Here is a 27,318-nt window from a genome sequence, read left to right on the forward strand (position 1 = left end):
TATTATGAATTATTTTCATTATTTTTAATTGTGTCCACATAATTACTAGCAAGGTGCAAATTATTGACCTAAGGATTTGTATTGCACACAAAAAAGTTATTATTGTATTTGTTTTCATCGGTATGCTGAAAGAGTCTACTATATATTTAAAGTGCACATTTAAAGTGTATTCTGGCCCGGGAGGCTTCCCTGTGTCCAGTGGCTGCCCAAAGAAGATATCTGCCGGTGTATTCAGCTCCCAACCCATCATCAGCAGCACAGGGGTGCAGAAGGTGGATTCCTGCACAGCAATGTGGCAGGCAGGCAGGATCAGTGGCAGGTGCAGGTCCCAGTCTCACTGTTACTCATTGGTGACAATGGCCAGCTGCATGCTCAACATCCAGTTAAACCGCTCGACCAGACTGTCACTCTGGGGGTGCAGCGGGGTGGTCCTGGTCCTGGCACGCTCCAGCGAACACCTGGGACTCAAAATTGTGCCCCTGGTCAGAGTGTAGCTCCTGGGGAACCCCCGAACCAGGAAAAGAAACCGTCCACCAACGCATCTGCCACCATCAGAGCCTCCTGGTCTGGCAGTGCGTAGGCTTCAGGCTACTTTCGTGAAATAATCCATGGTGACCAGTACCACACGATTACCCCGATCGGTGGCCGGGAAGGGCCCCAAGACATCCACCCCGATTCGCTCCATCAGCGCACTGACCTAGTACTGCTGGAGGGGAGCCTGGGAGCGCTCACCTGGCCCCCTTTTCGCTGTGCAGTTGTCGCAGTGGCTACAGAAGGTCTTGACGTCTCGCAGGCATCACCCCCGGTAAAAGTGAGCCAAGAGGCTTGCCAGCGTCTTTGTGATGCCAAAATGCCCTACCCAAGAACCCCGTGGTTTGCCTGCAGCACGGCGTCCTGGAGAGGGGCTGGCACCACAATCTGCCACTGCTGCTCTCCACGGGCTGGCTCCTGCCACCGCCAGTATAGCACGCCCCCTTGGAGGCTGAGGGCAGCCCACAAGTCCTTGACAACCTCCAACAGGGGAGCCACCTCCTCCCAAGTTGGTCGCCTGTCTCCCTCTTTCCAGTGCAGCAGCCAGCTGACGTCAGGATCCTATGCTTGTTGCCTGCATCTCCCAGATGTGCACGACCTCGCTCTCCTCTCCCACATCTTCCTGCTCACTGGCCTCCCACTGTTCAGTGACGGAACCCTGCTTCACTGCATGGTCTCCGGGACAGCGCGTCTGCATTTCCGTGCTTCACTCCAGGTCAATGTTGCATTGTGCCACCTGCCCCTCCGGCTCCCAAAACTGCAGCAGCCATTGCAGCAAAGCATGGTCGGTGTGGAGCAGAAACCGGCAACCACAGAGGTAGGGGCAGTAGTGCTTGATGGCTTCCAGCACCGCCAGCAGCTCGCACGGCTGAGGGTTCGACTGAAGTACACTACAGCTCTCTCTTCCCTCCACAGAGGATGCCAGCCCCAGGAAACTATGTAGCTGCTTCACAAGGAGGGGACAGGCCACTGCTGCACAACAGCTATCTTCTCTGGGTCAGTAGCGATCCCCTGCTCTTTTATATGTTACCCATGATCCTATGCGCTATGCAACACATTTGCACAGCTCCCCCGTTCACATCACAATATCATATGTACATCATTATCCACATAACACACTTAAATAAAAGTCTGCACTGTATTTGTTTTCATAGTCTAATTATAGAAACAATCACTAAACATGAAACTTTATTTTATAAAGCCTTGCTGCTACATGGTATAATGAAAATAACATAAACAAGTTACAAAATGGCAAAATTGTGGAATTTTAGTAAACTGTATAAAACACACCTGCAGTAATATCTGCTGCTACCTGCATCTAAATGGACCACATAAACACAGCATTTCAAGCTTCAGGGTAATCTTCATTTGGCATGAAGTGAAAGTACAGTTACGCACAACAAAAGGCCAACCAAAAGAATGTTAGCAGAGGCTGGGAAAATGCGTTCGCCCTAGCAACCAGTCGCAGCACTCAGTCAGGGTCACAGGGTTACCAAATTTGACTGACAGCAGCGGCGTATGGCGATAGCTCGGGGGTCTGTATATGGCACTGATTCATGGTCACGAACTGAAGGTGAATACTAGTCAAGAATCAATGTGTTCTGAAAACATCTGATAAAGTGCAATAGATGATAATAATATACCGTTTTTTCATCAGTACTGGCTTACATATCTCAACAAGCAAAGGGATATAAAAAAAGATAATAAAAAAATAAAAAAAACACCGAATGGGAATTAGTACTTTTAGGTTAAAAATTGATAGGCTGCCCAAGACCTTCATTTATTTTCTCTTCTAAAATAAACAGTATAAGTGAAGGTTAAGGAGATACAGTGTGGGGAATTCTCCCACATACGTATAGTACAAAGGGATACCAAATACTGTAACAAATTGTATTATTTTAATCAGTTTCAAACCCAATCTTCTCTGCTTCACAAAATAATGAATATGTATCACATAATAAAACTCAGCATAGTAATCAACATGTTTCAAGTTCAAAATACCCATCCCTTGTCAGCAGTATGAAAGTGGCACTTAACATTGAAAAGGCTTCTCTCAGGTCCTGCCCATGTAATACATTAACAAAAAGATTGTTTCACATTCTGTCAAGTTTTCAACTTCATTTACAGCAGGCCGTTCATTAAAATAGAAACTTTCAAATTGAGGACTGGATCAGAATTTTCTGTCTGTCATATCAGATTTAAGGCTATCAGGTATCTGCATAGACTGATAACAATAAGAGGTGTAACACTAACATAGCAAGGACCACTTATTTTCCCACAACCAAACCTGATTTCAAAAGCTCTACATCCCTATAGAAATTTAGAAATGTAAATTTTACAAATAAATTATCCAAAGTTTTCTGGAAATTGTATTCTAACTCTGTGAACACAAAGGAAATACATACCAGGATATGCTCTTCTGCAGACCTTGGAACTATGATGTATGATACGAAACATCTAATCCCTACTCTAGATGTCCCTATTTTACCAGAACTGTGTCTACATGCATGGGAAATATATATGTTGAGAATTGCTCATTGATACCAATTGAATGAGTAGTTCTCAAGATACATTTACACAATTAAATGTGATATTTGGATGGGTGAAAACACCACTTCAGTCAAGGCCTCTCAAATTAGAACTGTTAAAAAAAATACTGTGCTTACCAAGTTTAGATAAGTGGTTTACTAGAATAAAATTGGTCAAATGTAAATTGTATATACATGGGATAGACTGCGATACCCAGATTTTGATTATCTCAAAAACACCACTTCCATCACACCTGGATAAGCGGTTCTCTATGTATCTGTAAAACTCTGACAGACAGACATCCCCCCACTATATCCCAAACTCCAGGGATAATAAAGGAACCTGACATGACATAGAAATTAATAACTTAGACAAGTCAGGCAAATATCTCACTAATCAGGTCCGTATTGCTTTCATCAGTTGTTGCTCTCTGCCATGTATAACACAAAAAAAACAGAGGAGAGAGAACATGAATATTGGTTCTGATTGACAAACTAAATCTCCATAATGTAAAATAGAAGTATAATTCAATCAACGGACCTGCCTGCATCAATGCATCAAAACAGTTAAGCCTGTCTAACTTAAAATGTGAAAGCCGTCTTTATGTTAATCCTCAATTTGCCTTTTCAAAGACGCAGTACACCACACATGTTTTCTACTACTATGTACAGTGGATTTTACGGACACAAAACTTTGCTTGTTTACCTTTAAAGAACTGAAAGGTCACTTGCACATTTATTTCATGAGGTTTTTGAGAGGGAATCTTTTTTGGCATCTGACAATGCGACACAATACAACCTTTTTAAAATGCCCTGTAGGGTTTTGCAATTCAATCATTCGTGTTTTACGTGACCCTTTGGTACACTACACTATTAGCACCACAGTCTAATCACCATGGAGTATTACACTACTGCAGATCACTGGGTGACATAACTGGTATTATTACCAGAACATACTGCATCACAATGCAAGTGACTTCTAGTTTTACTGCAGTAAGCTCCATTACTTTAGATACCCGCTATCAACATGCTTTAGATATCCGGTATCGACATGCTTTATTGCTGATTGAACAAAAAGAATGGCTAAGGACCCTTACAAGTGCATAATATCAAGTACTTCGTTTCTTTGGTATTGCCCTTTAACTTAAGCAGTAAGTACATTTTCTCATCTACTATGAAGATCCATAAAGTGCAAAGGACCTTTCTTTTTTTATAAGGGTACATGCAACGCGCAGTGTCCTTTTAACAAAGATACAACTGGGAACAGATCACTGAATTTATATATCACAAGAAAAGATCTCAAACAATTGTTTTCAAAGGACACCAAAAGCATGGTCCATTGCCTTTAATGTGGCATGCATGTGAAAATTATGTTTGTGGATTTTTAACTTCATGACCACAATCAAGTCAGCATGGCTTCATCTTTTTTTTCCCTTTGTGTATCCTAAAAGTAAGCAGTGAAAAAGTTCCCTGAAGAAAACTCCACTTTGATACAAGGCATTCCCACATTTTTACCAAAGGGTTTTTAAATAGGCACTCTTTACATGTTATCAATAAATGTCAGTTCCAATGCAGGCAACTCAACTGATGTGTTTTTTTTTTTTTTGTCTTTGTGATTTTAGTAGGTATCTGTCTCTTTGACAGCTGCATATTTTCACTTACTTAAGACATTACTTCCACCTCAGCTGCTTTCTCAAGCTTTCACAAAACTGCAATAGATATGTATTTTTTATGACATTCATCAACCTTGATGGTTTCATATTGGCAAAAAACCCTAAGTAGGGACATTTGACTGGCATAAAATATAGCACACATTTACATCAAGGTCAAGGCACTTCACAGTCAAAGAGAAAACATTATCACTAATTCTTAGATGCACTTTTCAGGGAATCCCTGCAATATAACTAAAAGAGCACTAGGATTATAAAATGTGACTTTATTTGTATCAAGTCACAATTTGTAAAAGCAACATAAATGTGTAATAACTGCTAAAAATTGAAACATGTGTATAACATGGCCATATAAATTCCAATAGGTATTACAAAAAATATTACTAATGTAGCAGGAAACTGAAATTCTGTATATTACTGTGAGCAAGGGCTGAGCAATTAGAACTGAAATGTGTTTGAAACGGTACCAAAGTTAATAACATTTAACTGACATTTATCCATGTCATATAAATAGCTGTGGAGGTCCACTGTTAAATCCATACATATATGATACTGCAAAACTTGCGTTAAAATATTTTTTTCTACAAAAAATAATAATATCTGGTTTACTGATACATTCACTCGTCAAAGTTTTTTTTAACTTTTTTTTTTACCTCAGCTTTGTATACATTTGGAATTTTCTTGTTACTTTTTCTTTAAGTTACCGGTTGATGTGCTTAATGATTTATGCTGAATTAACATTTTGCCTTTCCCCCCTTTTTATTATTTTCTTTAGAAAAAATAGGATGTTTTTGTTAAAGAAAACATTCCACAGAAAAACACTTTAATATATGAATAAAATAGTACTACCTAAAAAAGAAAAAATGATACTACACTAGCACGTCATTCGTCAACAGGCCTCTAGCACTTTGTAAGAGGAGAATGGCTTCACAAAGTGATAGTCTAAATTCCCGCAGTGGGGACACTGCTGTACATTGCTGTACTCTGAAAAATACTGCATCCCCACGCGCACATCGATCACAGGCTTCCCACAGTGCTTACAGTTGAGACGGGCCTGGGAGTGGGCGGGAGGCAAGAATGAAAAGAAGAAATTAGAAAATATTAATAACAATACATGATAAGGAAAACATACATGCTTAGAAAATGAAGAAAATAACACTGCATCATTTCATGACACTATAATGAAGTGCTTTGGATCTAACTCTACTCTCTTTATCTGGATGTTTCTGCAACTAAGAAACAGCTGGAGTAAATTTGCATGTCATGTGTTATGTGTTTAGAACCGTATGTACCGGAAATTACCAAGAATTATGTTTAAATAAAAATACAAGAACCAGACTGCTGATTAAAAAAAAAAAAAACATTCTTAAGGGCTATTCACACTATAGCGTTTATTCGCTGCGTTTTTTTACACCTGACGTTTCACTGCTATTTCTGTATTCAGACTTGCGCGTCAAATGTCACAGGCAAGATGGGGGAACGTCTGATTATAGCAGTGCAGAATACCTTGTTCTTTATGATAAGCAGCACAAGAAATATCTAGATAAAGAAATTATGGGAAAAATATGAGGAAATCCAAAAGTAAGCCCTATTGGTATGTTCAAATAAACACACTGTTTTGACTACAGGTTTCTGTTAAATGTCTGGGTATATAGCTTCTAGAAAGTGCATGCCATGAGATACCGTGGCCCATTATTAAATATAGACTGAACTACAAAACAAAATCATGTATCTAATTATATCCTGCACAATACGCAGGTAAGTGGTATTGTACTTACAGCAAATTAAATGTCATATATGTTACTATATGTGTATTTTTCCCCAATAATGTAAAACACTGTATGTGCTGTCTGACATTAGATCTGCATTGACAATACCATCTACCTGCGTTTACTGTACTGTTTATTTAAAAAAAAAAAAAAAACACACACACATCAGGACGCATCGAAATGATCGCGTTTGGCAGTCCTGTCTGTATTTCTAAATTTTGTTTTTGTTACCAATAACATTGTTGAGATTATTTGTTACCCATAACACAATTTGAGATTATATAAATATATACAGTATATTTCAGCTCTTGCACAAGACGCTGGTACTCCCCTAGGGTTTCTCGTTGCTCGTTATCATAGGGTGAATCCACATTCTTCTCTTTCTTTCTCTTCTTTGGGGCATAACCATGCAGCAACTAAGCACCCAATCCATATTGCCTTTAGATTATATCCAAATTTAGCAGGACAAGTATGAAAGGTAGTATTCAATTCTATAGGTTCAATTTTTTACCATAGAAAACACAGCAAATAAACGCTATAGTGTGAATAGCCCTTTCCTGTGGCTGCATACAAAAATATACATTTGGAAAAGATTATTCTGTTAATGCACAAGACTTTCAGTTCTGGGTTAAATGGCAATCATTCACCACTGCTGCCACAGCCACTTCATGACCACCAAAATCAAAAAATGTAAAAGAAAAAAAAGGAACGTTATGTTATTATCATAACCCTGGTTCCCTGAAATAGAAATCTATCCATTACATAATGCCATCCATAATGGGTTAACTTTGCAGCATTGCAAATGTCAGTTACAGATGTACCCTGGAACAACGCCCAAGAGGTATACTTCTTGTGAGTGACCAGTGACCTTCACAGGAGGGGGCAAGTTGGCTCGTTTATAAGCAACCTTGACTGTCTCTGCAAACCAACTGGACAGCCTCTGCTTAGACAGGGCTTTACCGTGGGCCTTAGCTCCATAGCAGATGAACAGCTGTTCAGATTGCCTCCAACTTTTTGTTCTGTCAACATACTACGCTAAATGCCCTTACAGGGCAAAGCGCATGGAGCTTACGCTCCCTAACCGACTGGAAAGGAGGGGGGCGGAAAGCCTCCAGCTCCACCGATTGGTTGACGTGGAAGGTAGAAATACATTTGGGCAAGAAAGCGTGACCTTGGTCCTAGACTCCGTGATAAACAGACAAGCTTTCTCCACAAAAAGGCTTGCATATCGCTCACACGTTTGGCTGAGGTGATGGCTAGCAAAAATGCTATCTTAAAAGACAGATGCTTCAGCTCGGCTGAATGCAGGGGCTTAAAGGGCGGCTTCATGAGTGCCTCAAGCACTACGTTAAGCCGCCACTGAGGAACCTTGTCCTTAAGGGGAGGGCGCAGCCTCCGAGCCCCTTTCAAAAATTGCCCCACCAGGAAGTGAGCTCGACTTTAACATGGCAAGCAAAAATCGCTGCCAAGTTCAATGTCAAGAGTGATTTCCCCTCATCAAAGAGGTCTTGCAAGAACTATAGAATGACTGGCATGGGACATGTAGTGGGGTTGAAGTGTCACATCAGACAGCAGGGCTGGAACACAGCCCACTTATACCCATACTGGGCTCGCGTAGAAGCGGCACTGGTATTCTGAAGAGTTGAAATAACTCTCTCAGGCAGCCCTAGCTGGCTAAAATGCAGCCGTTCAGGGACCAGACCCAGAGCTGTAGGCTTGATGGGTCAGGGTGCCACAGGGTTCCTCGCGTCTGACTGAGCAGGTCGCGGCGGAGAGGCAGTTGCCAGGGGTGGTCGCACAGTAATTGCGACAGCGCCAAAAATCAAGTCCTCCTGGGCCAGAATGGGGCTACTAAGATCACCCTGGCCCGGTCTCGTCTGATCTTCTCCTGGCACATCGGTAGCACGTCTATCGGTGGGAAGACGTACAGTAGAGCCCTCGGCCACTTGTGGGTCATGGCGTCTACACCTAGCGGAGCTTCGCTCTCCTTAATGGAGAACTAGAGGGGACAATGGGCTGATTCCTGGGAGTCAAAGAGATCTATCTCTGCTCTCCCAAATCATGTTCACCACGTCGGGGTGAAGTCTCAACTCCAAAAAACCTTGCGATTGAACCACACTTGGATATGGCTCATTTGGAGGAGACCCAGACGAAGTATCTGGAAAGCTGCTGCCATCAGGCCCAGGAGCTGCTGGAAGGTGGACACCTTCAGTCTCTAGCCGAGCTGAAAAAGCTCTAGGCAGGACGAGAACCTGTGAACTCTTTCGTCTGGCAAAGTGGCGATCATACTGCTTGAGTTCAAGCAGATTCCCAGGTAGGTGACAACCTGGGACGGCACTAGCTGGCTTTTTGGTACGTTTACCATAAGACCGAGCTTGCCTAAATGCTCGATAACTAGATCAGTATAAGCTGCATCCTGTGTTGGAGAGTCAGAGCAAATGAGCCAGTCGTCCAAATAATTTAACACTCTGATTCCCTTGAGTCTCAAAAGTGCAAGGAGCTAGTGAGAGGCCAAACGGCAGCCCACGGAACTCGTACGCTTTTCCCTGGAAGGAGAAGCGCAGGTACTTTCTGTGGCTTGGTAGTATGGGGACATTGAAGTAGGCGTTTTTCAGGTCCACCGTGGTGAACCAGTCGCCTGTCCTGACTGTGCGCAAGAGTTGCTGTGTGGACAGCATATTAAACTTTCCGTTCCTCAGGAACAGATTGAGCTGTCTAAGGTTGAGAGTGGGTCGGAGACCGTCATTCCTATGGACACCATGAAGTACCAAGAGTAAAAACCAGACTCCAGTTTGAGGGGGTCTACCACTTGGATAGCCCGCCTCAGTAACAAGGTTGTCACCTCTTGGGAAGGGGGGAGGGCCCTGTTTGAACTGGAGCTGGTAGCTGAGCTGAATTGAGCTCAGCACCCTGATGTCATTGGTGCATGATTGCCAATTTGCCAGGTAATTCTGAGAGAAGGAGCCCTGAGCCTGTGGCAGCAAACCCTCAGGGCTGCTGAGCCATGGCAGGTTTCACCTGCGCTCTCTGAGCCTGCAATGGGCGGCGATACTGGCGGCCATGTCCCCTGTTGGACGGGGCGCCTCACTGAGCTGGGTCAGCCGGCTGCCCCGTGGGGGGCTGCTGGGGTCTGGGGCACCACTGCGGCATGGGTCACCATTGAGGCGCAGATCTGCGGACTTGTGGCACTTTCTTTGGCAGCAGGTGAGCCAGCTCCTTGGTGGACTCTGACCTGCTGCGACCTCTTCAAGAGCTCATCCACTGCCAGGCCAAAAGTATGGCCTGGGGTGACAGGCGCATCAAGGAGGGAAGCCGGGTCTACTGCTACTAAGTCCTGTGCACGGATGATGCACGGACCTGTACAGTGCAAGTCTCATTACCAGTACACGGGCCAGTGCGGCACTCAGTGCGGTACCGGTAAACAATGCATGGGCCGGAGCTGCTGGTGCAGCCAGTGGTATCAGGTGGGGCTGGATGGAACCGCACAGACCACTAGCAACAAAAACAGGGGTACTGCAGTAGAGCCTGTGTGTGCCCGCTTGAAAGTCTGAGCTAAAAAGCCTTCACAGCGTGTTGCTAAAAGCTGCCCACCTGCAGCATGGACACAGAGACAAGCTCTCCGATCGGAAGGCTCCTGCCAACGGATCGGTCAGTGTTCGTACAGGAGCGTGAGTCACCAAACACAGTCTGGTTCCAGAAAATGCTGCTAGCTGAAAAATATCAGCAACTCACGTAGTGCACCTGGAAAAGAAAACAGTGGAGAAAGCGGCACACAGGCAGTTCCTACCACTATACAAATAATTTAGTAACAGACACTGTACAAAATAATATATACTATACACAATACAAAAGTGCACACACCAGCCTGAGCCCAGACTAGGTAGCACTAATACAAGACTATCTGGGCCCAGATAGCTTGAAAAATCTCCTCAGAGATACAACTCCAGCCGGAGTGAACCGTGACACAGAGAGGAGGGTGAAATGATCCACGGGGGGGAAGTGCAGGCAAGCCGCAGGCTCCCGGCGTGCCACAAGGCCCCGTACGGACTCACAAAACACACTCAAAACCTCCAGGAAAAAAAAAAACTAAAATTATTAAATAATTCAGCGATTAATTCCACAAGGAAACATACAATCGAATTAAATACATTTTTTAAACAAAAACGTAGCTTTTGATGAAACCATTTGAAACAATGAATCTCTCTGCAGCTGCTCGAATCAGGCTGAAAAGAAAATGATGCTGTTCAACTGTCATCATGGTGTGATGACGTTGCCGGTCACTGCATGACAGCTTTGGTAAGTCTCCCAATTTTCAGGTAAACAAAGTTAACCCATTATGGATGGCATTATGTAATGGATACATTTCGTACTTGAAAGGAAACTTTTATAAATTCCCTGGGTTTGTACTTTATGTGTGATTGTACTTTCATTGTAGGACAGAATATTCCAAATTATGGATACCAATAAGCCTTACCCCACCCCTACCAACACCTTCAAATACTTACTTGACAACACGGAGAGGCAGCAAGTATGTCATAAGTGTACATGGTTCCCAACTGGTGCCAGCGACCGTCCCATTGGGATTTGCATTTAATACATATAATTTTATGAACCCCCTCTAAGCAGTCTACACAGACTGCATACAGGTGCATCAGCCTCCCTTCAAAAGAGAAAAAGAAAGTTATTTGATACATGAAATTAGCCCTTCAGTTTAGGTGGAACATTTCAGGTTATATTTAAACATTTTCATATTTATTATTTTTTAAACCGGATCTCATTTTGGAATCTATCTTGTATTAAATAATCCAACAACAGAATAATCAGGCAAACCTCATTGTTCTAAATTACGACACACTACTAATCTGATGCAGAGCTTCAACTAAAGTATTTCTCCAAAATCAGCTGTTAAACACATATCATACATTATACTTTGGATTTAAACAGAATACTCCACAGTGTGCTAATTTCATGCATGAGGAAAGCAGTAAACAACCCACTCCCCTCATTCATGGAATGACTACACTACTCAATTAAAAACAGAGTCTTGTTAAAGTCTTGTCACATTTGTGACGCACAGGAAACAAAATTCAGTCCAATTTTAACATATGGGATTGTTCTCCTGCTACATTTGGTGACACACCATTTGCTGGATCCGAGCAACTAACTCTGCTCTCACATGTGTGTGTGTGTTTGTAAATCCCTATTGACCCTTTACCCTATTGACTCAAAGCGCAAATACTGTAGCTATGAAATATACAAGCTATTTCCGCAAGATACTATAGACACACACTGTTATGCAAATAAAATAGGTGTCCAGTGCCATATCACAATTAACCAGCAAGAACAGTAATTATCCTTGTGCAGCAGTATAGTACAGTGTTTTCTGCAGGTTTTAAAAGGATTAACAATGGTTTCATAATTAGGCCATTTTGTTTATCAATGCCACTGTTAATTCGCTGTTGTGATCAATGGCAAAATGCTTTAATGATAAACAGGAACGATGCCTCTACAAATGGAGTAGGGTCTATGCCTGTTAATCATAGTTTTCAGCTACCAATTATTTCATTTTAGGTAACGTTAGGAGGTGGATGCACTTATCACGTTTAAACAAAAAATAATTGCCAGGTAAGAACAATACAGTCAATACCAAAACTGAGTTCTGTTTCTGCAAAAGTCTTGAATTAGTTTTAAACCACATGCTATTGATGATAAATAATATTTAGCTAATATTCTGTTGGACAGTGTACATGTAATTGAACATTTTCTGTTGATTATTTTGCTTCACATAGGCACACAAATAAGGCAGTCTGGCTCTGGGAGTGAAGCTTATTCTGAAAGGACGTTCCCAGCGATTATTAATTGTCTAAGTTATAATTCTGCCTGCCATGTTTTTATATTATTGGTTTAGCACTAGAACTACGCAAGAGGCCTATTGTCATGTGAGAAAAAAAAAATTAAAAAACTACAGATTTCGACTTTTAAACTCGAAATTTTGACTTTAAGAACTCAATTTCACCATTCTACACCTAGATCTGGGTCTGGGGAAAAGCTGGAACAGACAGACCTTGGAACTCTTGCCGATGTTTCCCTTTAGGCAATATATCGTTTTTAATAGGGCTGCTACGATTAAATCAAAAATCGATTTTTCAATCGATTCCATTCCTCATTATATACATCGATATAAATACTGGATAATCGATTCAATAATTACATTTTTGTAACGAGCATAGCTAATAACATTATTTAAGTTTATCAACGAAACTGCACCGAACGCCCTGCCTTGCTATTTACAGTATTTCTGCCAGGCAAGCAGTGGGCGTGCTCTTCTTTTCCTGCTTGTGTTAGCTAGCATCTGATTTGCTGGTCCCATCCTACCAGCGAATCAGTTTTGAAAATGCTTTGCAAGTACACCCCTCTGTGTATTCGATGTAAACAAACAAAAAAGCGCGCCACCTTGAACCAAGAGCAGGACGACAGGCTTGTATTCCTGGCAAACAGCCTGTAAATAAATTGTGCACATTGAAGAAAACTGACTGTATACAGTTTGCGCTTCTTTGGAGTTTCAAAATGAACTGTCATTTAATGAATATTTAACAATATACAATAACATAAAAAAACACATCAATGATGTATGCATGTTGTGGTTAGTAAATGAATTTATTTGGATTATTATGATGATGATGATGATGATGATGATGATGATGATGTTTTAGGCAGCGATTTCCGCATTTTCTTTTTCTCTTGACGTTACCAAGGCGTAATTACCCCTCACATTAAATTGTTGTGCACAAGCTTTTACTTAACTGCAATTCGATTTTGTGTGCCCAATTAATCGATTGCTATTTGGAGGCTTAACTGACAGCCCTAGTTTTTAAGGTTGTTTTCTCAATGAAATGTGTCTTGCCCCACCATAATTGATTATTTTTATACTGAATAGACAATTGAGACAGCAGTGCTGTCAGCAAGGCTTTCGAGTTTTGCCTGTTCCGGTTTTTCCGCAGACCCAGCTCATAGTGTAGTTCTAGGAGTAGAATATCAACATTTTGAGTTACATTTTTTTTTCACATGACCCTAGGTCTGTTCCGTATAGAACAGTTTAAAGAAAACAAACATTTTATATTGTGGAACTGTATTTAACATCTGAATTTGCCTGCATCTTTAAATATGTCTGCATCAATGGACCTAAAAAATGTGTACTTGTGAAAGTGCAACAAAACGAATATTGCAGAAAACCTTTTCATAAAAACAGGGCTTGAATTTCAGTGCGGGAATCGCGCATTTTCCAAGTTGCTCCTGCATATCTGCAACTTTCAGTGCAAGAAAATTCTGGTGTTACCACCTCTCTCTACTGCATCATCATTCACCAGTGTGAATGATGATGCAGTAAAAGTTTTTTTGCCTTTGCCTTTTTTTTCCATTCCCCCCTAAAATTTTGGAATCCCCCCCATTGGCTGCAGCATAGGGGGGAAATCCCCCTAGTACACAAAAATGAAATTTGAGCCCTGAAAAAAATTAATTGTACAAGAATGTAGGTACAGTACATCATTCTAGAAGGAGACTGGTACACACTGCTCCAGCATTATACAACTAACAACACTGGTTCTTATGATAGGGCAGCATAATTATGCACTTTAAAGTATGTCAGTTTGTTCTAATGTTTTCAACAGTACTAATGCATACATACGAGGACACACTGCAGACAAATAGAAAGTGATTACCTTCTAAGTGACAGGGAACATCATATTCAATCTCATCGTGCTGTGAGGGGCTAAGGAAAAGAGTCCCGTCAACAAGTGGGAACTGCTCGAAGATGGGCAGTGTCCTGTGGCACAGGGCACAGTTGACCACATTCCTATGGCTGGCACTGAGCGCTGCTAGGATGAACTTCCTGAGGTCTTCCCCCTGGCCGGTCTGAGCATCGTCCTCCATGCGCACATGGTAGGTGTTGATCTTGTGGCGAGGGATGTGGGCCAGGAGTTCAGACAGGTCGAGCCGCCGAAGGAACTGCACAGGAGCATCCCCAGAGGATAGCCGGGGCATCTGCAGTCCTGCCGCATGCTCGAAATAGGCGTTCCGTATCGCCCCAGCGCTAGTGGACAAGTTCTTGCGGTGGGTGTCCATGTGGACGGCATTCTTGAGGAACTCGCCTAAGTGTCGTGAACTGCGAGGCCCACCGGAGGAGGGCGAAGAGAAGAAGGAGAAACCCAAAAGTGGGGACTGGCCAGGTGAACCACAGGGTGAGCGACGGCCCAAGTTGTTGCTGCAGCAGGAGCCTGTTGCACCTTTCTCCTGCGAGTTCTGTCTGTCTATGGATTGCCTTCGCGGCAGGTCAAGTCCCACAGGCCTGTGCGCTGGTTTGTTCCCTGCAGGATGCTTCCCTTTCTTGGGGACCTCAGGCAACTCTCCATCAGCACTACAGTTAAGCTTGCCAAGGCTCTTCTCAGACAGCACCTTTTTCTTTCGGTCATCTTGCACACGCTTCACCTGGTACCAGTCTGTGTCTTTCTTAAGGTGGCCCTGGCCACAACGGCAGGAACAGAAGCGGAAGGCCAGATCATATCCCTTCTTTGTCCACATGTTTTGCCGGCACTGCTTTTCGTTCCAGCTGCGTGCCCGGCCAATGCAGTTGAACTGCACCAGAATACTACTCTCCCACTCGAAGAAGCACTGCAGGTGCATCCAGTTTCCGTAAGGGCATAGCTCATTGTTGCAGACCACCCTCTGGTAGTCATCTTTCTCCAGGTCGATAAGTCCGCCTAAATTGCAGATCAAAGGGGTGGCGCACGGTGCTTCTGTAAAAGCCAAAAGAGTTACATTAATCTACAGTATACTGTATACAGCTTTCTCTCTATCAATCCATCCCTGCAGAGGATACAAATACAGTGACACTCCTAAACCAAAACAATTATCTTCCTACTTGCTCCTTAAAATAATTTAAATTGTTGTGCTCCTCTGAGAAAATTCCTTATTCAAAAAAAAAAAAAAAAGATTTATATTTTGAGACTTTCCAAAAAAAATGCTCTAAAAATGGTCACACATTCCAGCAGTACACACAGTATGGGTATCTGTTTACAGTCATTATTTAACAGATGCAAAAACTGACACTATTAACAGAAAGTTACTTTCAGGAGATATCAGTGACAATCTGTCTCACTAATGAAATGGTCTTGCCATCAATAGAATTAATTCCCTACTTACACAAAAAATGTGTTTAACTGTTTCATGTTTAAATAAAAAAATCTGATTTTTTATTTAAAAACTTCAAAATCATTCAATTTATGACACCATTTCAAACAAAACAAGCCTTTTACTGCAGACTGCATACACCGATACCCTGAAGATACATCAAAACATGCCTACAGTAATCTTCAATAACAGATGGTACACCAGACTTTTCTCCCTAAAACACTCTGTCCCGTGGATGTAAGAAATAACCAATTTGTTCTACAGTATGTGGCATTTCTTAAATTCAATATAATACTCAATATAATACTCGTACTTAATAGTGTTCTCAAAGTCAGGTCTGAGTGCTCCAAGTAACCTTCCAGCATCTCCAGACAGTCTTATAAACCACAATCTGCATATTTCAACAGGTTACAATGTACAGTCAACTCTCTATTATCCATGGGCAGATTATCCGGGTTGCAGATTACCCATGCTTGCAAAAAAGGAAGAAAAATACAGGTATACTATACCTGTAATAGTATGCATTCTTTTAAGCATGTGCAGGTTCCATTATTAGGTCAGGGACTCGGTGCCATTGTGACTGTAAACATGTCGACAAGTAAACGTAAACGTGTGGTTTTAACAATTCAAGAAAAACTTGAAATAGCTGAGAAGCTGTAAAAAGGTAGTTCCATAAAACAACTTTCAGTGGAATACGGAAATGCTGAACAGACAGTTCATGAATTTAAAAAAAAAAAGGAAGTGTTGATTAATTGCATACATGAGTACGTCTGATTCTTCAAGAGGTTTGTCTAAGAGGAAATCAATGGAAAAATCAGTACAGTAAACGGCATATGTTTTTATATGTTTTCTAGGCTTTGCATTATCCATGTTTGTTACCCTGGATAATTGAGAGTTGATTGCACTTTGAAGCTCTTGTTTCACTCACAGACAAAAGGTTAAGTTCAATATTACGTTTAAAAATACATCAAGTTGGTTCTGTGAGGGCACAGAAAGAAACATTAACCGGTTAGACCCATCTATCCTATTTTGGTCCTTTCTAGTCCAGAACAGAACCTACTTGGACAATAATAAATAACTACAGTTTGTTCAACAGCTTTTACACTTTTTACCAAAGTGTAGAAAAAAATACTGAAAACATGGTACAGTACATCATAGGAATACATAATAACTCATACAGATTTATGGTAAAGCATGTAAAAAATACAAGGTAGAAAAGGTGTGGAAAATGCAGACTAAAACCTGGAGAAATCATAGTAATCTATAAAACTACTGCACACATTTACCATGGTCAACTTTTATAAGGGTCCCTTCTTAAATATGATTTACATGTAGGTAAGAATATAGTTAAATGAATGTCACAATGCATTTGTTTCATTGTATATTGTCCACAGCTGTTTTCTGTAGCTTCTCAAAACGTGGCATAGTGCAACTTGGTATAATGATTGATAGGGCTAAAAATTAATGCCGGCCATGCAGGAAATTGCTGTGGGTGCCCTTCTCAATTGTCGCAATGCCCCTCAGAGTGTATGTCTATTAACGGCCATTATGGCTGTAGTGCCCTTTCAGCTACAACAGACGCCTGTATGAAGTGTTTGGATACGCACATGAACATGATTTTGTGGTTAAATCAGCAATGACCTTAAAATGATACACTACTGTATATATGGAAAACATGACTACATCAAAGTGCTATTTAAAATAAAAATCTTTAAACAAACTAACATTCTACAGTAATGATATATCAGTACTTGTATTTCTTGTCAAACTGGATGCGTTCTTGCAAAGCGTTACACGTCACTCTGGTCTGGACAGAACACGCTCTGCTCTAAGAAAAACACCATTTCTTCAGGGACCTTTTTTGGTGCACCCGGAAACTACGTCAAAGGAAAAAACTGCAGTTTACTGCAAAGTTTGTTATGCATAGTAAAGAAAATTGGGGTGCAAGGGAGATATATAATGATTTTAATGTTCCAACGGCAAGCAAGAGACTAAATATTACATAAAAAAAAAAATGAAACGTGCACAAAACAAAGATAAATAAGCACAAAAAAAGTAAACTTTCGTACCTATCAATATTTACTTTAACCATATTCAATTTCCGTCATGTAACTAGTTATACAGTTCGATGGATCTGATACACAAAGAAACACATTTTATAGGATTACTGAAAAAAATGGGATTCAAAACCAGAATGTACCCGTGTCCACAGGTTTAAACTACTTTATATGCAGTGGGTGTACTGTGTGAAAATTCTGTAGGCCTAAGTGGAGCTTTGCGTTTACTGAAATAAGTCTGGTGGTCTTAACCCTACCACACAATTCATCACAATTGGCACTAGGCTTATGTTATAGTAAACTGACTTACAGTATTATTGTTTAATGTGACAGCAAGATGTTTCAAATTTAACATCGCTTTCAAAGAGGATTATCTGTGTATTTGAAGGAGGGTAATCCTCTTCAATTTTCTAAAAGCCGTTTTTTTTTCCTTTTTGTTTGTTTTTTTAAGACTGATGTGAACTGGATTCCAAATAGTATATTGTTTAACAGTTACAAATCCTTTCATAAGATAACAAGAACAGGTGTGAAAAGGTTTATCCTTTTCAGATACCCAATGCAGTATTACAGAAAAGGAAATTCAAACTACAGTGCCTTGCGAAAGTATTCGGCCCCCTTGAACTTTGCGACCTTTTGCCACATTTCAGGCTTCAAACATAAAGATATGAAACTGTAATTTTTTGTGAAGAATCAACAACAAGTGGGACACAATCATGAAGTGGAACGAAATTTATTGGATATTTCAAACTTTTTTAACAAATAAAAAACTGAAAAATTGGGCGTGCAAAATTATTCAGCCCCTTTACTTTCAGTGCAGCAAACTCTCTCCAGAAGTTCAGTGAGGATCTCTGAATGATCCAATGTTGACCTAAATGACTAATGATGATAAATAGAATCCACCTGTGTGTAATCAAGTCTCCGTATAAATGCACCTGCACTGTGATAGTCTCAGAGGTCCGTTTAAAGCGCAGAGAGCATCATGAAGAACAAGGAACACACCAGGCAGGTCCGAGATACTGTTGTGGAGAAGTTTAAAGCCGGATTTGGATACAAAAAGATTTCCCAAGCTTTAAACATCCCAAGGAGCACTGTGCAAGCGATAATATTGAAATGGAAGGAGTATCAGACCACTGCAAATCTACCAAGACCTGGCCGTCCCTCTAAACTTTCAGCTCATACAAGGAGAAGACTGATCAGAGATGCAGCCAAGAGGCCCATGATCACTCTGGATGAACTGCAGAGATCTACAGCTGAGGTGGGAGACTCTGTCCATAGGACAACAATCAGTCGTATACTGCACAAATCTGGCCTTTATGGAAGAGTGGCAAGAAGAAAGCCATTTCTTAAAGATATCCATAAAAAGTGTCGTTTACAGTTTGCCACAAGCCACCTGGGAGACACACCAAACATGTGGAAGAAGGTGCTCTGGTCAGATGAAACCAAAATCGAACTTTTTGGCAACAATGCAAAACGTTATGTTTGGCGTAAAAGCAACACAGCTCATCACCCTGAACACACCATCCCCACTGTCAAACATGGTGGTGGCAGCATCATGGTTTGGGCCTGCTTTTCTTCAGCAGGGACAGGGAAGATGGTTAAAATTGATGGGAAGATGGATGGAGCCAAATACAGGACCATTCTGGAAGAAAACCTGATGGAGTCTGCAAAAGACCTGAGACTGGGACGGAGATTTGTCTTCCAACAAGACAATGATCCAAAACATAAAGCAAAATCTACAATGGAATGGTTCACAAATAAACATATCCAGGTGTTAGAATGGCCAAGTCAAAGTCCAGACCTGAATCCAATCGAGAATCTGTGGAAAGAACTGAAAACTGCTGTTCACAAATGCTCTCCATCCAACCTCACTGAGCTCGAGCTGTTTTGCAAGGAGGAATGGGCAAAGATTTCAGTCTCTCGATGTGCAAAACTGATAGAGACATACCCCAAGCGACTTACAGCTGTAATCGCAGCAAAAGGTGGCGCTACAAAGTATTAACTTAAGGGGGCTGAATAATTTTGCACGCCCAATTTTTCAGTTTTTTATTTGTTAAAAAAGTTTGAAATATCCAATAAATTTCGTTCCACTTCATGATTGTGTCCCACTTGTTGTTGATTCTTCACAAAAAATTACAGTTTCATATCTTTATGTTTGAAGCCTGAAATGTGGCAAAAGGTCGCAAAGTTCAAGGGGGCCGAATACTTTCGCAAGGCACTGTACACTTTTTGGAAGTGCCCATACATAACCATAATATCCTAGATCCTCATTATTGTTCAATATACACTGCCCTTTAGAGTTAAATGTTGTGTTTCAGGGGTTATGGATCTAGGGTTTATGGGTAAATAATCTGGCTCACTCCCTTCCATTCATTATGTCTCAAATGTGCAGTTTTCAAAGAAACATGCTATAGCAAGCTTGTATTTCCATTTTAAAACATGATATTTGGTACGTTAAAGAGATTCCTGTTTGCAAACCTTCCTTCAGCTTGTTTTATAATTCCTTGGTCATTTCACATGGAGAGTGAAACTGTCCCCACCCCTTCCGGGCCTTCTTTCCTGTTATTAACCAACCAGATGCTTCTCTTACAAACTGCCATGCTCTGCAGCCAGTAACATGCTTTGACCCTTAAGACACTGGGGTGACATGACCTAGGAAGTGACACTGTAACAGACTTCCTCAAAGGCAAGACAAGCAAACTGAACACTTACTTGAACATAGTGTTAAACTCAATTTTAAAATTAAAAATACATGTTTGCTATGCCTGCGTTACTTTACACTTATATTAAGACCTACATAGTGAAAGGAAGTGCACAACGAGGAAGATTTATGGAATTATGTACAGTAGCTACAACAGTATTAGGGAACTCACATTGACAACCAACTATGGCTGGCTGCTGATGAGGGCAAACAGGCTTTAGGAACCTGTAGTCAGTGTTCCAGATAAGCTACGTACCTGCCACTTTTTACGCATTAAAAAAATCAGAGATACACACTAAATTTCAATTTAATGCGTAAAAATGGAAGGCTCTTTTTTAATGCCTACCCCATTACCATCAAAGACTGTACAGTATTTATCAAGATTACTCATGACTTCATGGTAATGTTGAATTTTACACCCTGAAAATACATTTTACTTTTCTCAGTGTTAAAATTAGAGGGTAAGTTACTCCCAGACCCAAAGCCTTATCTGGAGCGCTGCCTGGAGTTACACTGGTGGACAATAGAAGGTATAATAACATAAAGGAAAGAAGTTGGAGGATTCAGAACTGTACTGTACCATTACCGACATGGTGGCATCATTACTAAAATGACCAAAAGGATGATTAAGAGAGGGGGTGCTGCTGGTGGGTACTGGAGGTAGTAACCTATCAACAATTTTCAAGTTAAAATTCTGTAACATTTTTTTTATTTTAGTATTCATTGCAAATAATTCATAAGATGCACTTGATTTAGCCTGCTGCCACACCACTATGGGAAACTGTTTCCCCTAGGTCAGTGCTTAACCAATTAATGATATTAAGGGGGAGTGTTGCAATAGGTTCTGTCATATACAATTCTAACCAACAAAACCCCCCCTAAAAGTGGCTAATTTTATAATAACTCTTAATGTACTGTAAATGGGGGCTGAACTCGGCATGAATCTCTTCAACAAAAAATATTGAACATTCAGCTCCACTGTATATTATATGCATATGTATTGTAGCAATAGTTCTGTGATGGGAGAGACTTTTTTTCTTTTTGTGTAAATTTTTAATGAAAATAAGAATAATCTCTCTTACCATACTAGATTAAATAAAGCTCAGTTTGCATGATTACTTGCAGGAAGTGACCTACTGTTTCACTTCCTATACCAGGCTCCCAATGAGTCGAGGCTGAGCCCTTGTCTCCAGGGTTCAGTAGCTTGGTATCTTCCGCTGCTTCATAACACCTGTTGATGTATGAGCTCTGGAAGCGCACAGCAGGTGCGGTTTGTGGAACTATTTAAATGACCTATTAGCTGCAATGTTACCAATCTATGAAAATAATCAAGTGCAGTTATGTTTACACAAAACTGCTAGTTAAAAAAACATTTTTGGATCCCTAAATTCAAGAATATAGTTGAGCACATCCTTCAATTGTTAAACTGTGAAAAAAAAGTTTTTTTTCCAGCAGTCATACACAATTAATTAGTGACAGTTTCTTGAATTATTTCACTATGATGTGTTTCAGCTTGTCTTATATAAGTTATTGTTAAACAGTTAGGCAATCTGGCACTGGGATGAAATCAGCATAAAACTAATATCGTTGATTATGTCAATATAGAACACCTGTGTTTTTTTGTTTTTATTTTTTAAGGAGAGAAACAATATGAATTGGTCAAAATGTGGATAAGCTGGCCTTTTCCTTCCTTGGTTTCAGAGCAAAACGTCATGGCTTGGCCCAATCCCTTAAGAAATTAACAAGCTGCTTTTCTATACTGTGAGGAAGAAACGGTTACAATACACCACAGACTAAATAGAAGCTCATTAGAAGTCAGTGTTGTTGGATCACCTTGCTCTTGTATGTTACCTTGTATAATTATACTGAATAATTATACACTACTTGTTTTATGTACTGCGGACTACCGTTTCCTCAAAGGACCCTCTGGAAACTGTAGTAGTTGTTTATGGGCCCTTACACAATGAACTAATAGGTGCGTTACTTATTTATAGTCTGTTTTTAAAAAAAAAAACACTACTGTGTTAAAATAAAGCCAACTTCAGTCTAGATCAGTTTCACAAATATCAAACTGTTCCTGCATTTCCATTACTTTGTTAATTTATACCATTTACCAATTATTATTTCCTATCAGAAAATCTGCCTTTGAATTTCAGAGTATTTTCCTTGATCTTCAACAAACTAAACAGTGTGGAGTAGTGGTTAGGGCTCTGGACTCTTGACCAGAGAGAGGGTTGTGGGTTTAATCCCAGGTGGGGGACACTACTGCTGTACCCTTCAGCAAGGTACTTTACCTAGATTGCTCCAGTAAAAACCCAACTGTATAAATGGGTAATTGCATGTAAAAACAATGTGATATCTTGTAACAATTGTAAGTCGCCCTGGATAAGGGTGTCTGCTAAGAAATAAATAATAATAATAAACTTACTCTAATTACAGTAGTTCATCTGCAATTCCACAAGTCATAGTGAGATTCTGTGAATTCAGTGTTATCTGGAGGTTGTTTTAATAAAAGTGCACAAAAAAGGTTAAAACGTAAAGCAACTCCCTGTAGAGTCCAATCATGTTTGGCAGCATGTAGCATCCTATATGGTAAAACCTGCTCTCACTGTGTAGTTTTGATAGATATACAGCATGTATCAAACATGTCATTTTTTAGTTCATAGTGTCTGGTACAGGTTAAAGAAAGTTCTCATTTTCCATGCCTTCCTCTCAGGAAGACTGCTTCACTTCCTGAGTCATTTCACCTCCGCTGGGGCCTCCTGGTCAAAGCATACAGTATCAGTCAATTAGAACTGGTTGGTTATGACAGGTAAGAAGACATTAAAGAAATGGCCTTAGTGCAACAATAGATATAGTCAGAGATTTCATATTTTTAAATAATAATAAAAAGTTTACTATAACATGTGCCTTTTTCAAAACTGCACATTTGACACTAATAAAGCAGAAGGAAGTGCACAGCAGGTTAGATTCATGAAATCAACACATTTTGAATGACCAGAGTCAACCTCCGCATCTAATAACTGATACATTTAACTGGTGATTTGCATGGATGCTGTTACTGTAAGATAATAACAACCACAATAATATTATTATTATTATTATTATTATTATTATTATTATTATTATTATTATTATTATTAAGACCAAACAACTGAGTTTTTGAATACTGAGATGTTTTCCATCAATGGAGTATTTCTCAAATTAAACAATTATGATCAAATTTAAAATTGCTTTAGTGGGAGCTGAAACAAAAGCTTAAGGCAAAACAAAATAAACCCAAGTCAAGTAGATAAATGTTTTAGCTAATGCCTTCCATAGCGTTAACCATGCTTTCAAACTTGAAAAAGATCTACTGCCCGGAACACATGCAATATTCCAGTACAGTGGCCGTATGTGCTCACATGAATTGTCATTTTTGGCACAGTACAGGTACTACTCCATATTGCAGAACTTGCAAGCCTATTCTTTCCTCTTTCTCTTTACTGAAAGCATGTACTAGTATACACTGTATTTATCTTTAAAATTAAAATTTCCAACCAGAACCTCCAGTTTGTATTGTCCAAATAGTGCTGTTGGTCTATAGAATTGTTAATAGAACACAAAGCACAAGCTGTTCAGATGAACACAACCACAAATCACGTTTTCCGCACAAAAACATAAGTTACACAGCATCACGCAAGTCGAAGTACAGTATGCTTGCTTGCTTCCTTCCTTGCTGGGGTTATGTATGCAAACATACCGTCCACTTGTCATTCCCCTCGAAATGGGACAACACACATATAACATTATTTTAAGCAACGGTACCGCTCTTACCATTATTATTTTCATTTTGAGGTGCAGCCGTAGCCCCTAATAATGGTGTAGTTACCAACGGTGCTGCTGTTGCTGCTGCACTGGCTCCATTTTCTTGTTCATCGCCACTGCTATTGGCGCGTTTATTTCTCTTCCCCCTGTTGTTTTTCTGGTTGGGCATGGCGTTTTTGCTTGTCCGATTTTAAAGCTCTTTTAGCAGAAGCTAATGTCGATCATTTCTTCGGTTTACAAAGGATATCACGATATGTTAAATCTCTATTACTGTACTTGTCAGTTTAAGTACTCCCATCCAGCTCTGAGCAGTTGACTATACATACCATGAAGAAGGCGTGTCTCTTGTTTTGACTCCGATTCGGAACCCAGCCAGAAACCCGACTGCAGACGCTGTTTTCTTCCAGTCTCAGTGACGAAACGCAACTCCTCCCTCCGCACATTGACTGAACGTTATAAATAGGACTGGCAGGGGAACCCCAAGAAACAAGAACGACCTTACAGTGAGGCAGTTTATTATTATCAAGATTGTTAACTATTAATAAATTAATTAAAGTAGTTTAGCACGTTTGTTTTGTAAGGCTGCTGTGGCAGTTGATAGACAACTCAAGATGCTACTGTAGGTTACTTTTTTGAGGGTCAATAAAGTCGGCAAAAAAAAAAAAGTTTGAACTGTATGTAAAGATAATATTCATGGTGCGATATTTTCTTCGTGTATCTGGTTTAACAATGTAAAAAATATCAATGAATTTCACAAATGTTTATTATGTCGAAAATGGTTCTTTTCCCAGCTTCAATGTGTACAGTATTTATTAATGCTCAATAAACTGGCTCACATGATGATTCAAAAATATTTCTGTGTCATTTTGTAGAGGTTAGAGCCACACAAAATACATCCCTGCTATAAGCAGTATAATACAAAAATGCATGCAACATTATCCAAGCTTGTACATATAAACCGGTTTTGCTTGGCCTCATTGTCTTACAGTGCTTTGCTTAACCCATTAACTAAATGTGCAATTTCATACAGTGACATTGTAACATATGATTATCTATTTGTTATGGTTTATTACAACAATACTCATAGATAATATATATGACTTAAATACATATTTGTACAGTATAAATGTAAAATGTGAACTTTCCTCGTTTAACATTATACACATTTTCACTGTATAAAATAGGTGACATTAAGGAGAAAACATTTAAATACTGCTTTACCAAAATGCAAACTGCCACATATATATTATTAAGTCAATACACAGCACATTATGTATGGAATGCCTTATACTTGAAGCAGTACAACATCCAAATCATCATGGACACCTTGCAGAAGCAGCTTTCCCTGGAAAGAGATAATCTCCTTGCGTTTGGCACCCTTTAATATTAATACCATTGCTTCAAAGAGGTTTGCACATCGGCCATCTCTAAACAAGACTCCAAAATTCACGCCGATCTTTCCATCGGCATCTAAACCAGAAGGGAGTACATAGTCAAGTATGTCAGTAATGATCATCCCCTGACACGGTTGTAAATATAAAGATCACCATGATGTACACTCCCTATATGTGCATGTAAAAGTTTGATACAGACAGACATGTAACCCCTGACTGCAAACCAAATTTCGTCACAATTACATTTTTAGATGTAAAAATGTAAATGTGGACAGATAGGGCACCTCCGTATGCTCCCTGATTCTGTTAATAAGTTGTTGTAAAGAATGTCCTATTCATCACAACTGGAGAAGCGGTTCTAGGGGACATATAAATGTAAGTGTGACATACAGACCATAGTCAGGCAGACAATCAAAACGTTTGGGTCATGACCAAATCTTTATTGATCCCCCTGCAATTCTGAATCTATTCTGGAACTTGGCATGATTTGTGAGTCTTGTCTGCCTAAAATCGATGTAAATATGACTGTGCAATCCGGCACCAAGTTATCTTTTAATCAAGTATGTTGTATACATATGCACATGCCCCGTGTGTACGTTACAGGGTTTACCTGGATAGTCCTACTGAATGTACTCTAGTAGAGTTTTCTAAAGTGTCAAATAGTTTTTGGTTTTGTTTTGTTTTTAGGTACAATATTACATGTACTTCTGTAAACTACTGTATGACCCTGTATGTAGGTTTTACTGTATTTGGGTTATAAATGGCAAAAATGTTTCAGTAAAACTTTACAGAACCACTAAGGGTTTCAATCATGATTTTCCATGCACAACTGCTAGCAAATAACATTACACATTTGAGAGTTCTGATAGTTAATACTGAGAGTTTAATTACTGAGAGTTAACTTAATATGAATTTACTCGGGCTGCCAAGTCATCGTATCTCTTCGACTAATAACTGTACTTCATGCTGCACATTCATTTCTTCTGGTAATCTGAAATTCAGGAGGTGCATCATCATACAATCTTGAATGTGTTATTACATGGTATACTTTCCACTTGCATATCCATTCTCTGTAAATAAATAAATAAATAAATAAAAATAAAAAACATGTCACAGCAAACATTTTAAAACAGGATGGGATCTAGTTAAATTATGTAATCCAGGGGTGTCAAACTTCAGCCCAACTTAAGATCTCAATTAACATAATTGATCTAATTATTTGTTCAATTGGACATATTTCATATTTTCAAGGTCTTTTACTGTTGATGATTTAAAAAAACATTTGATTCAAGGAACACTACCTATGAAACATTTGGAGACATGGAGAAAAGTGTTCAATTAATCAAATAATTAGACCAATTAAGCAATTGCGAGGTCAGGTGGAACAAAAGCCAGAAGACACTGCGGCCCTCCAGGAACTGAGTTTGACTCCCCTGATCCAATCAGTGGTGGATCTTCATACAACTCCACTATAATTTATTGCTCCTGACCTACTTTCATTGTAATTTTACTGTAATCAAATATGTTATAAGTGGGTCAATCAATCACTCTAGGGGAAGAACATCAGAATGTTTAATAGAGAGTTACAGAGCAGCTGTATTTAGATCCTTCAGAGATCTCCCTATTTCCCTAACCAAGTGTTGTATATGTTCTCGCTGGCTAAATACAAAATCCATCA

General features: G+C 39.9%; 1 protein-coding gene and 1 pseudogene across 1 annotated transcript; both read right to left on the reverse strand.

Moving 5' to 3' along the window:
- Positions 1–24,566, reverse strand: LOC117403088 (headcase protein homolog). The gene is made up of 4 exons (XM_034004999.2): positions 24,256–24,566; positions 14,217–15,290; positions 11,004–11,158; positions 1–5,783 (listed from the first exon to the last, which is right to left on the reverse strand). Exons 1-4 carry the CDS (start codon positions 24,413–24,415, stop codon positions 5,619–5,621), a joined length of 1,554 nt encoding a protein of 517 aa, XP_033860890.1. The 5' UTR covers positions 24,416–24,566; the 3' UTR covers positions 1–5,618.
- Positions 24,567–25,531: 965 nt separating this feature from the next.
- On the reverse strand, positions 25,532–26,618 carry LOC117403164 (costars family protein ABRACL-like; annotated as a pseudogene).
- Between the last annotated feature and the right edge of the window lie 700 nt (positions 26,619–27,318).

This window comes from Acipenser ruthenus, chromosome 5 (genome assembly GCF_902713425.1).
Source record: "Acipenser ruthenus chromosome 5, fAciRut3.2 maternal haplotype, whole genome shotgun sequence".
NCBI lineage: Eukaryota > Metazoa > Chordata > Actinopteri > Acipenseriformes > Acipenseridae > Acipenser > Acipenser ruthenus.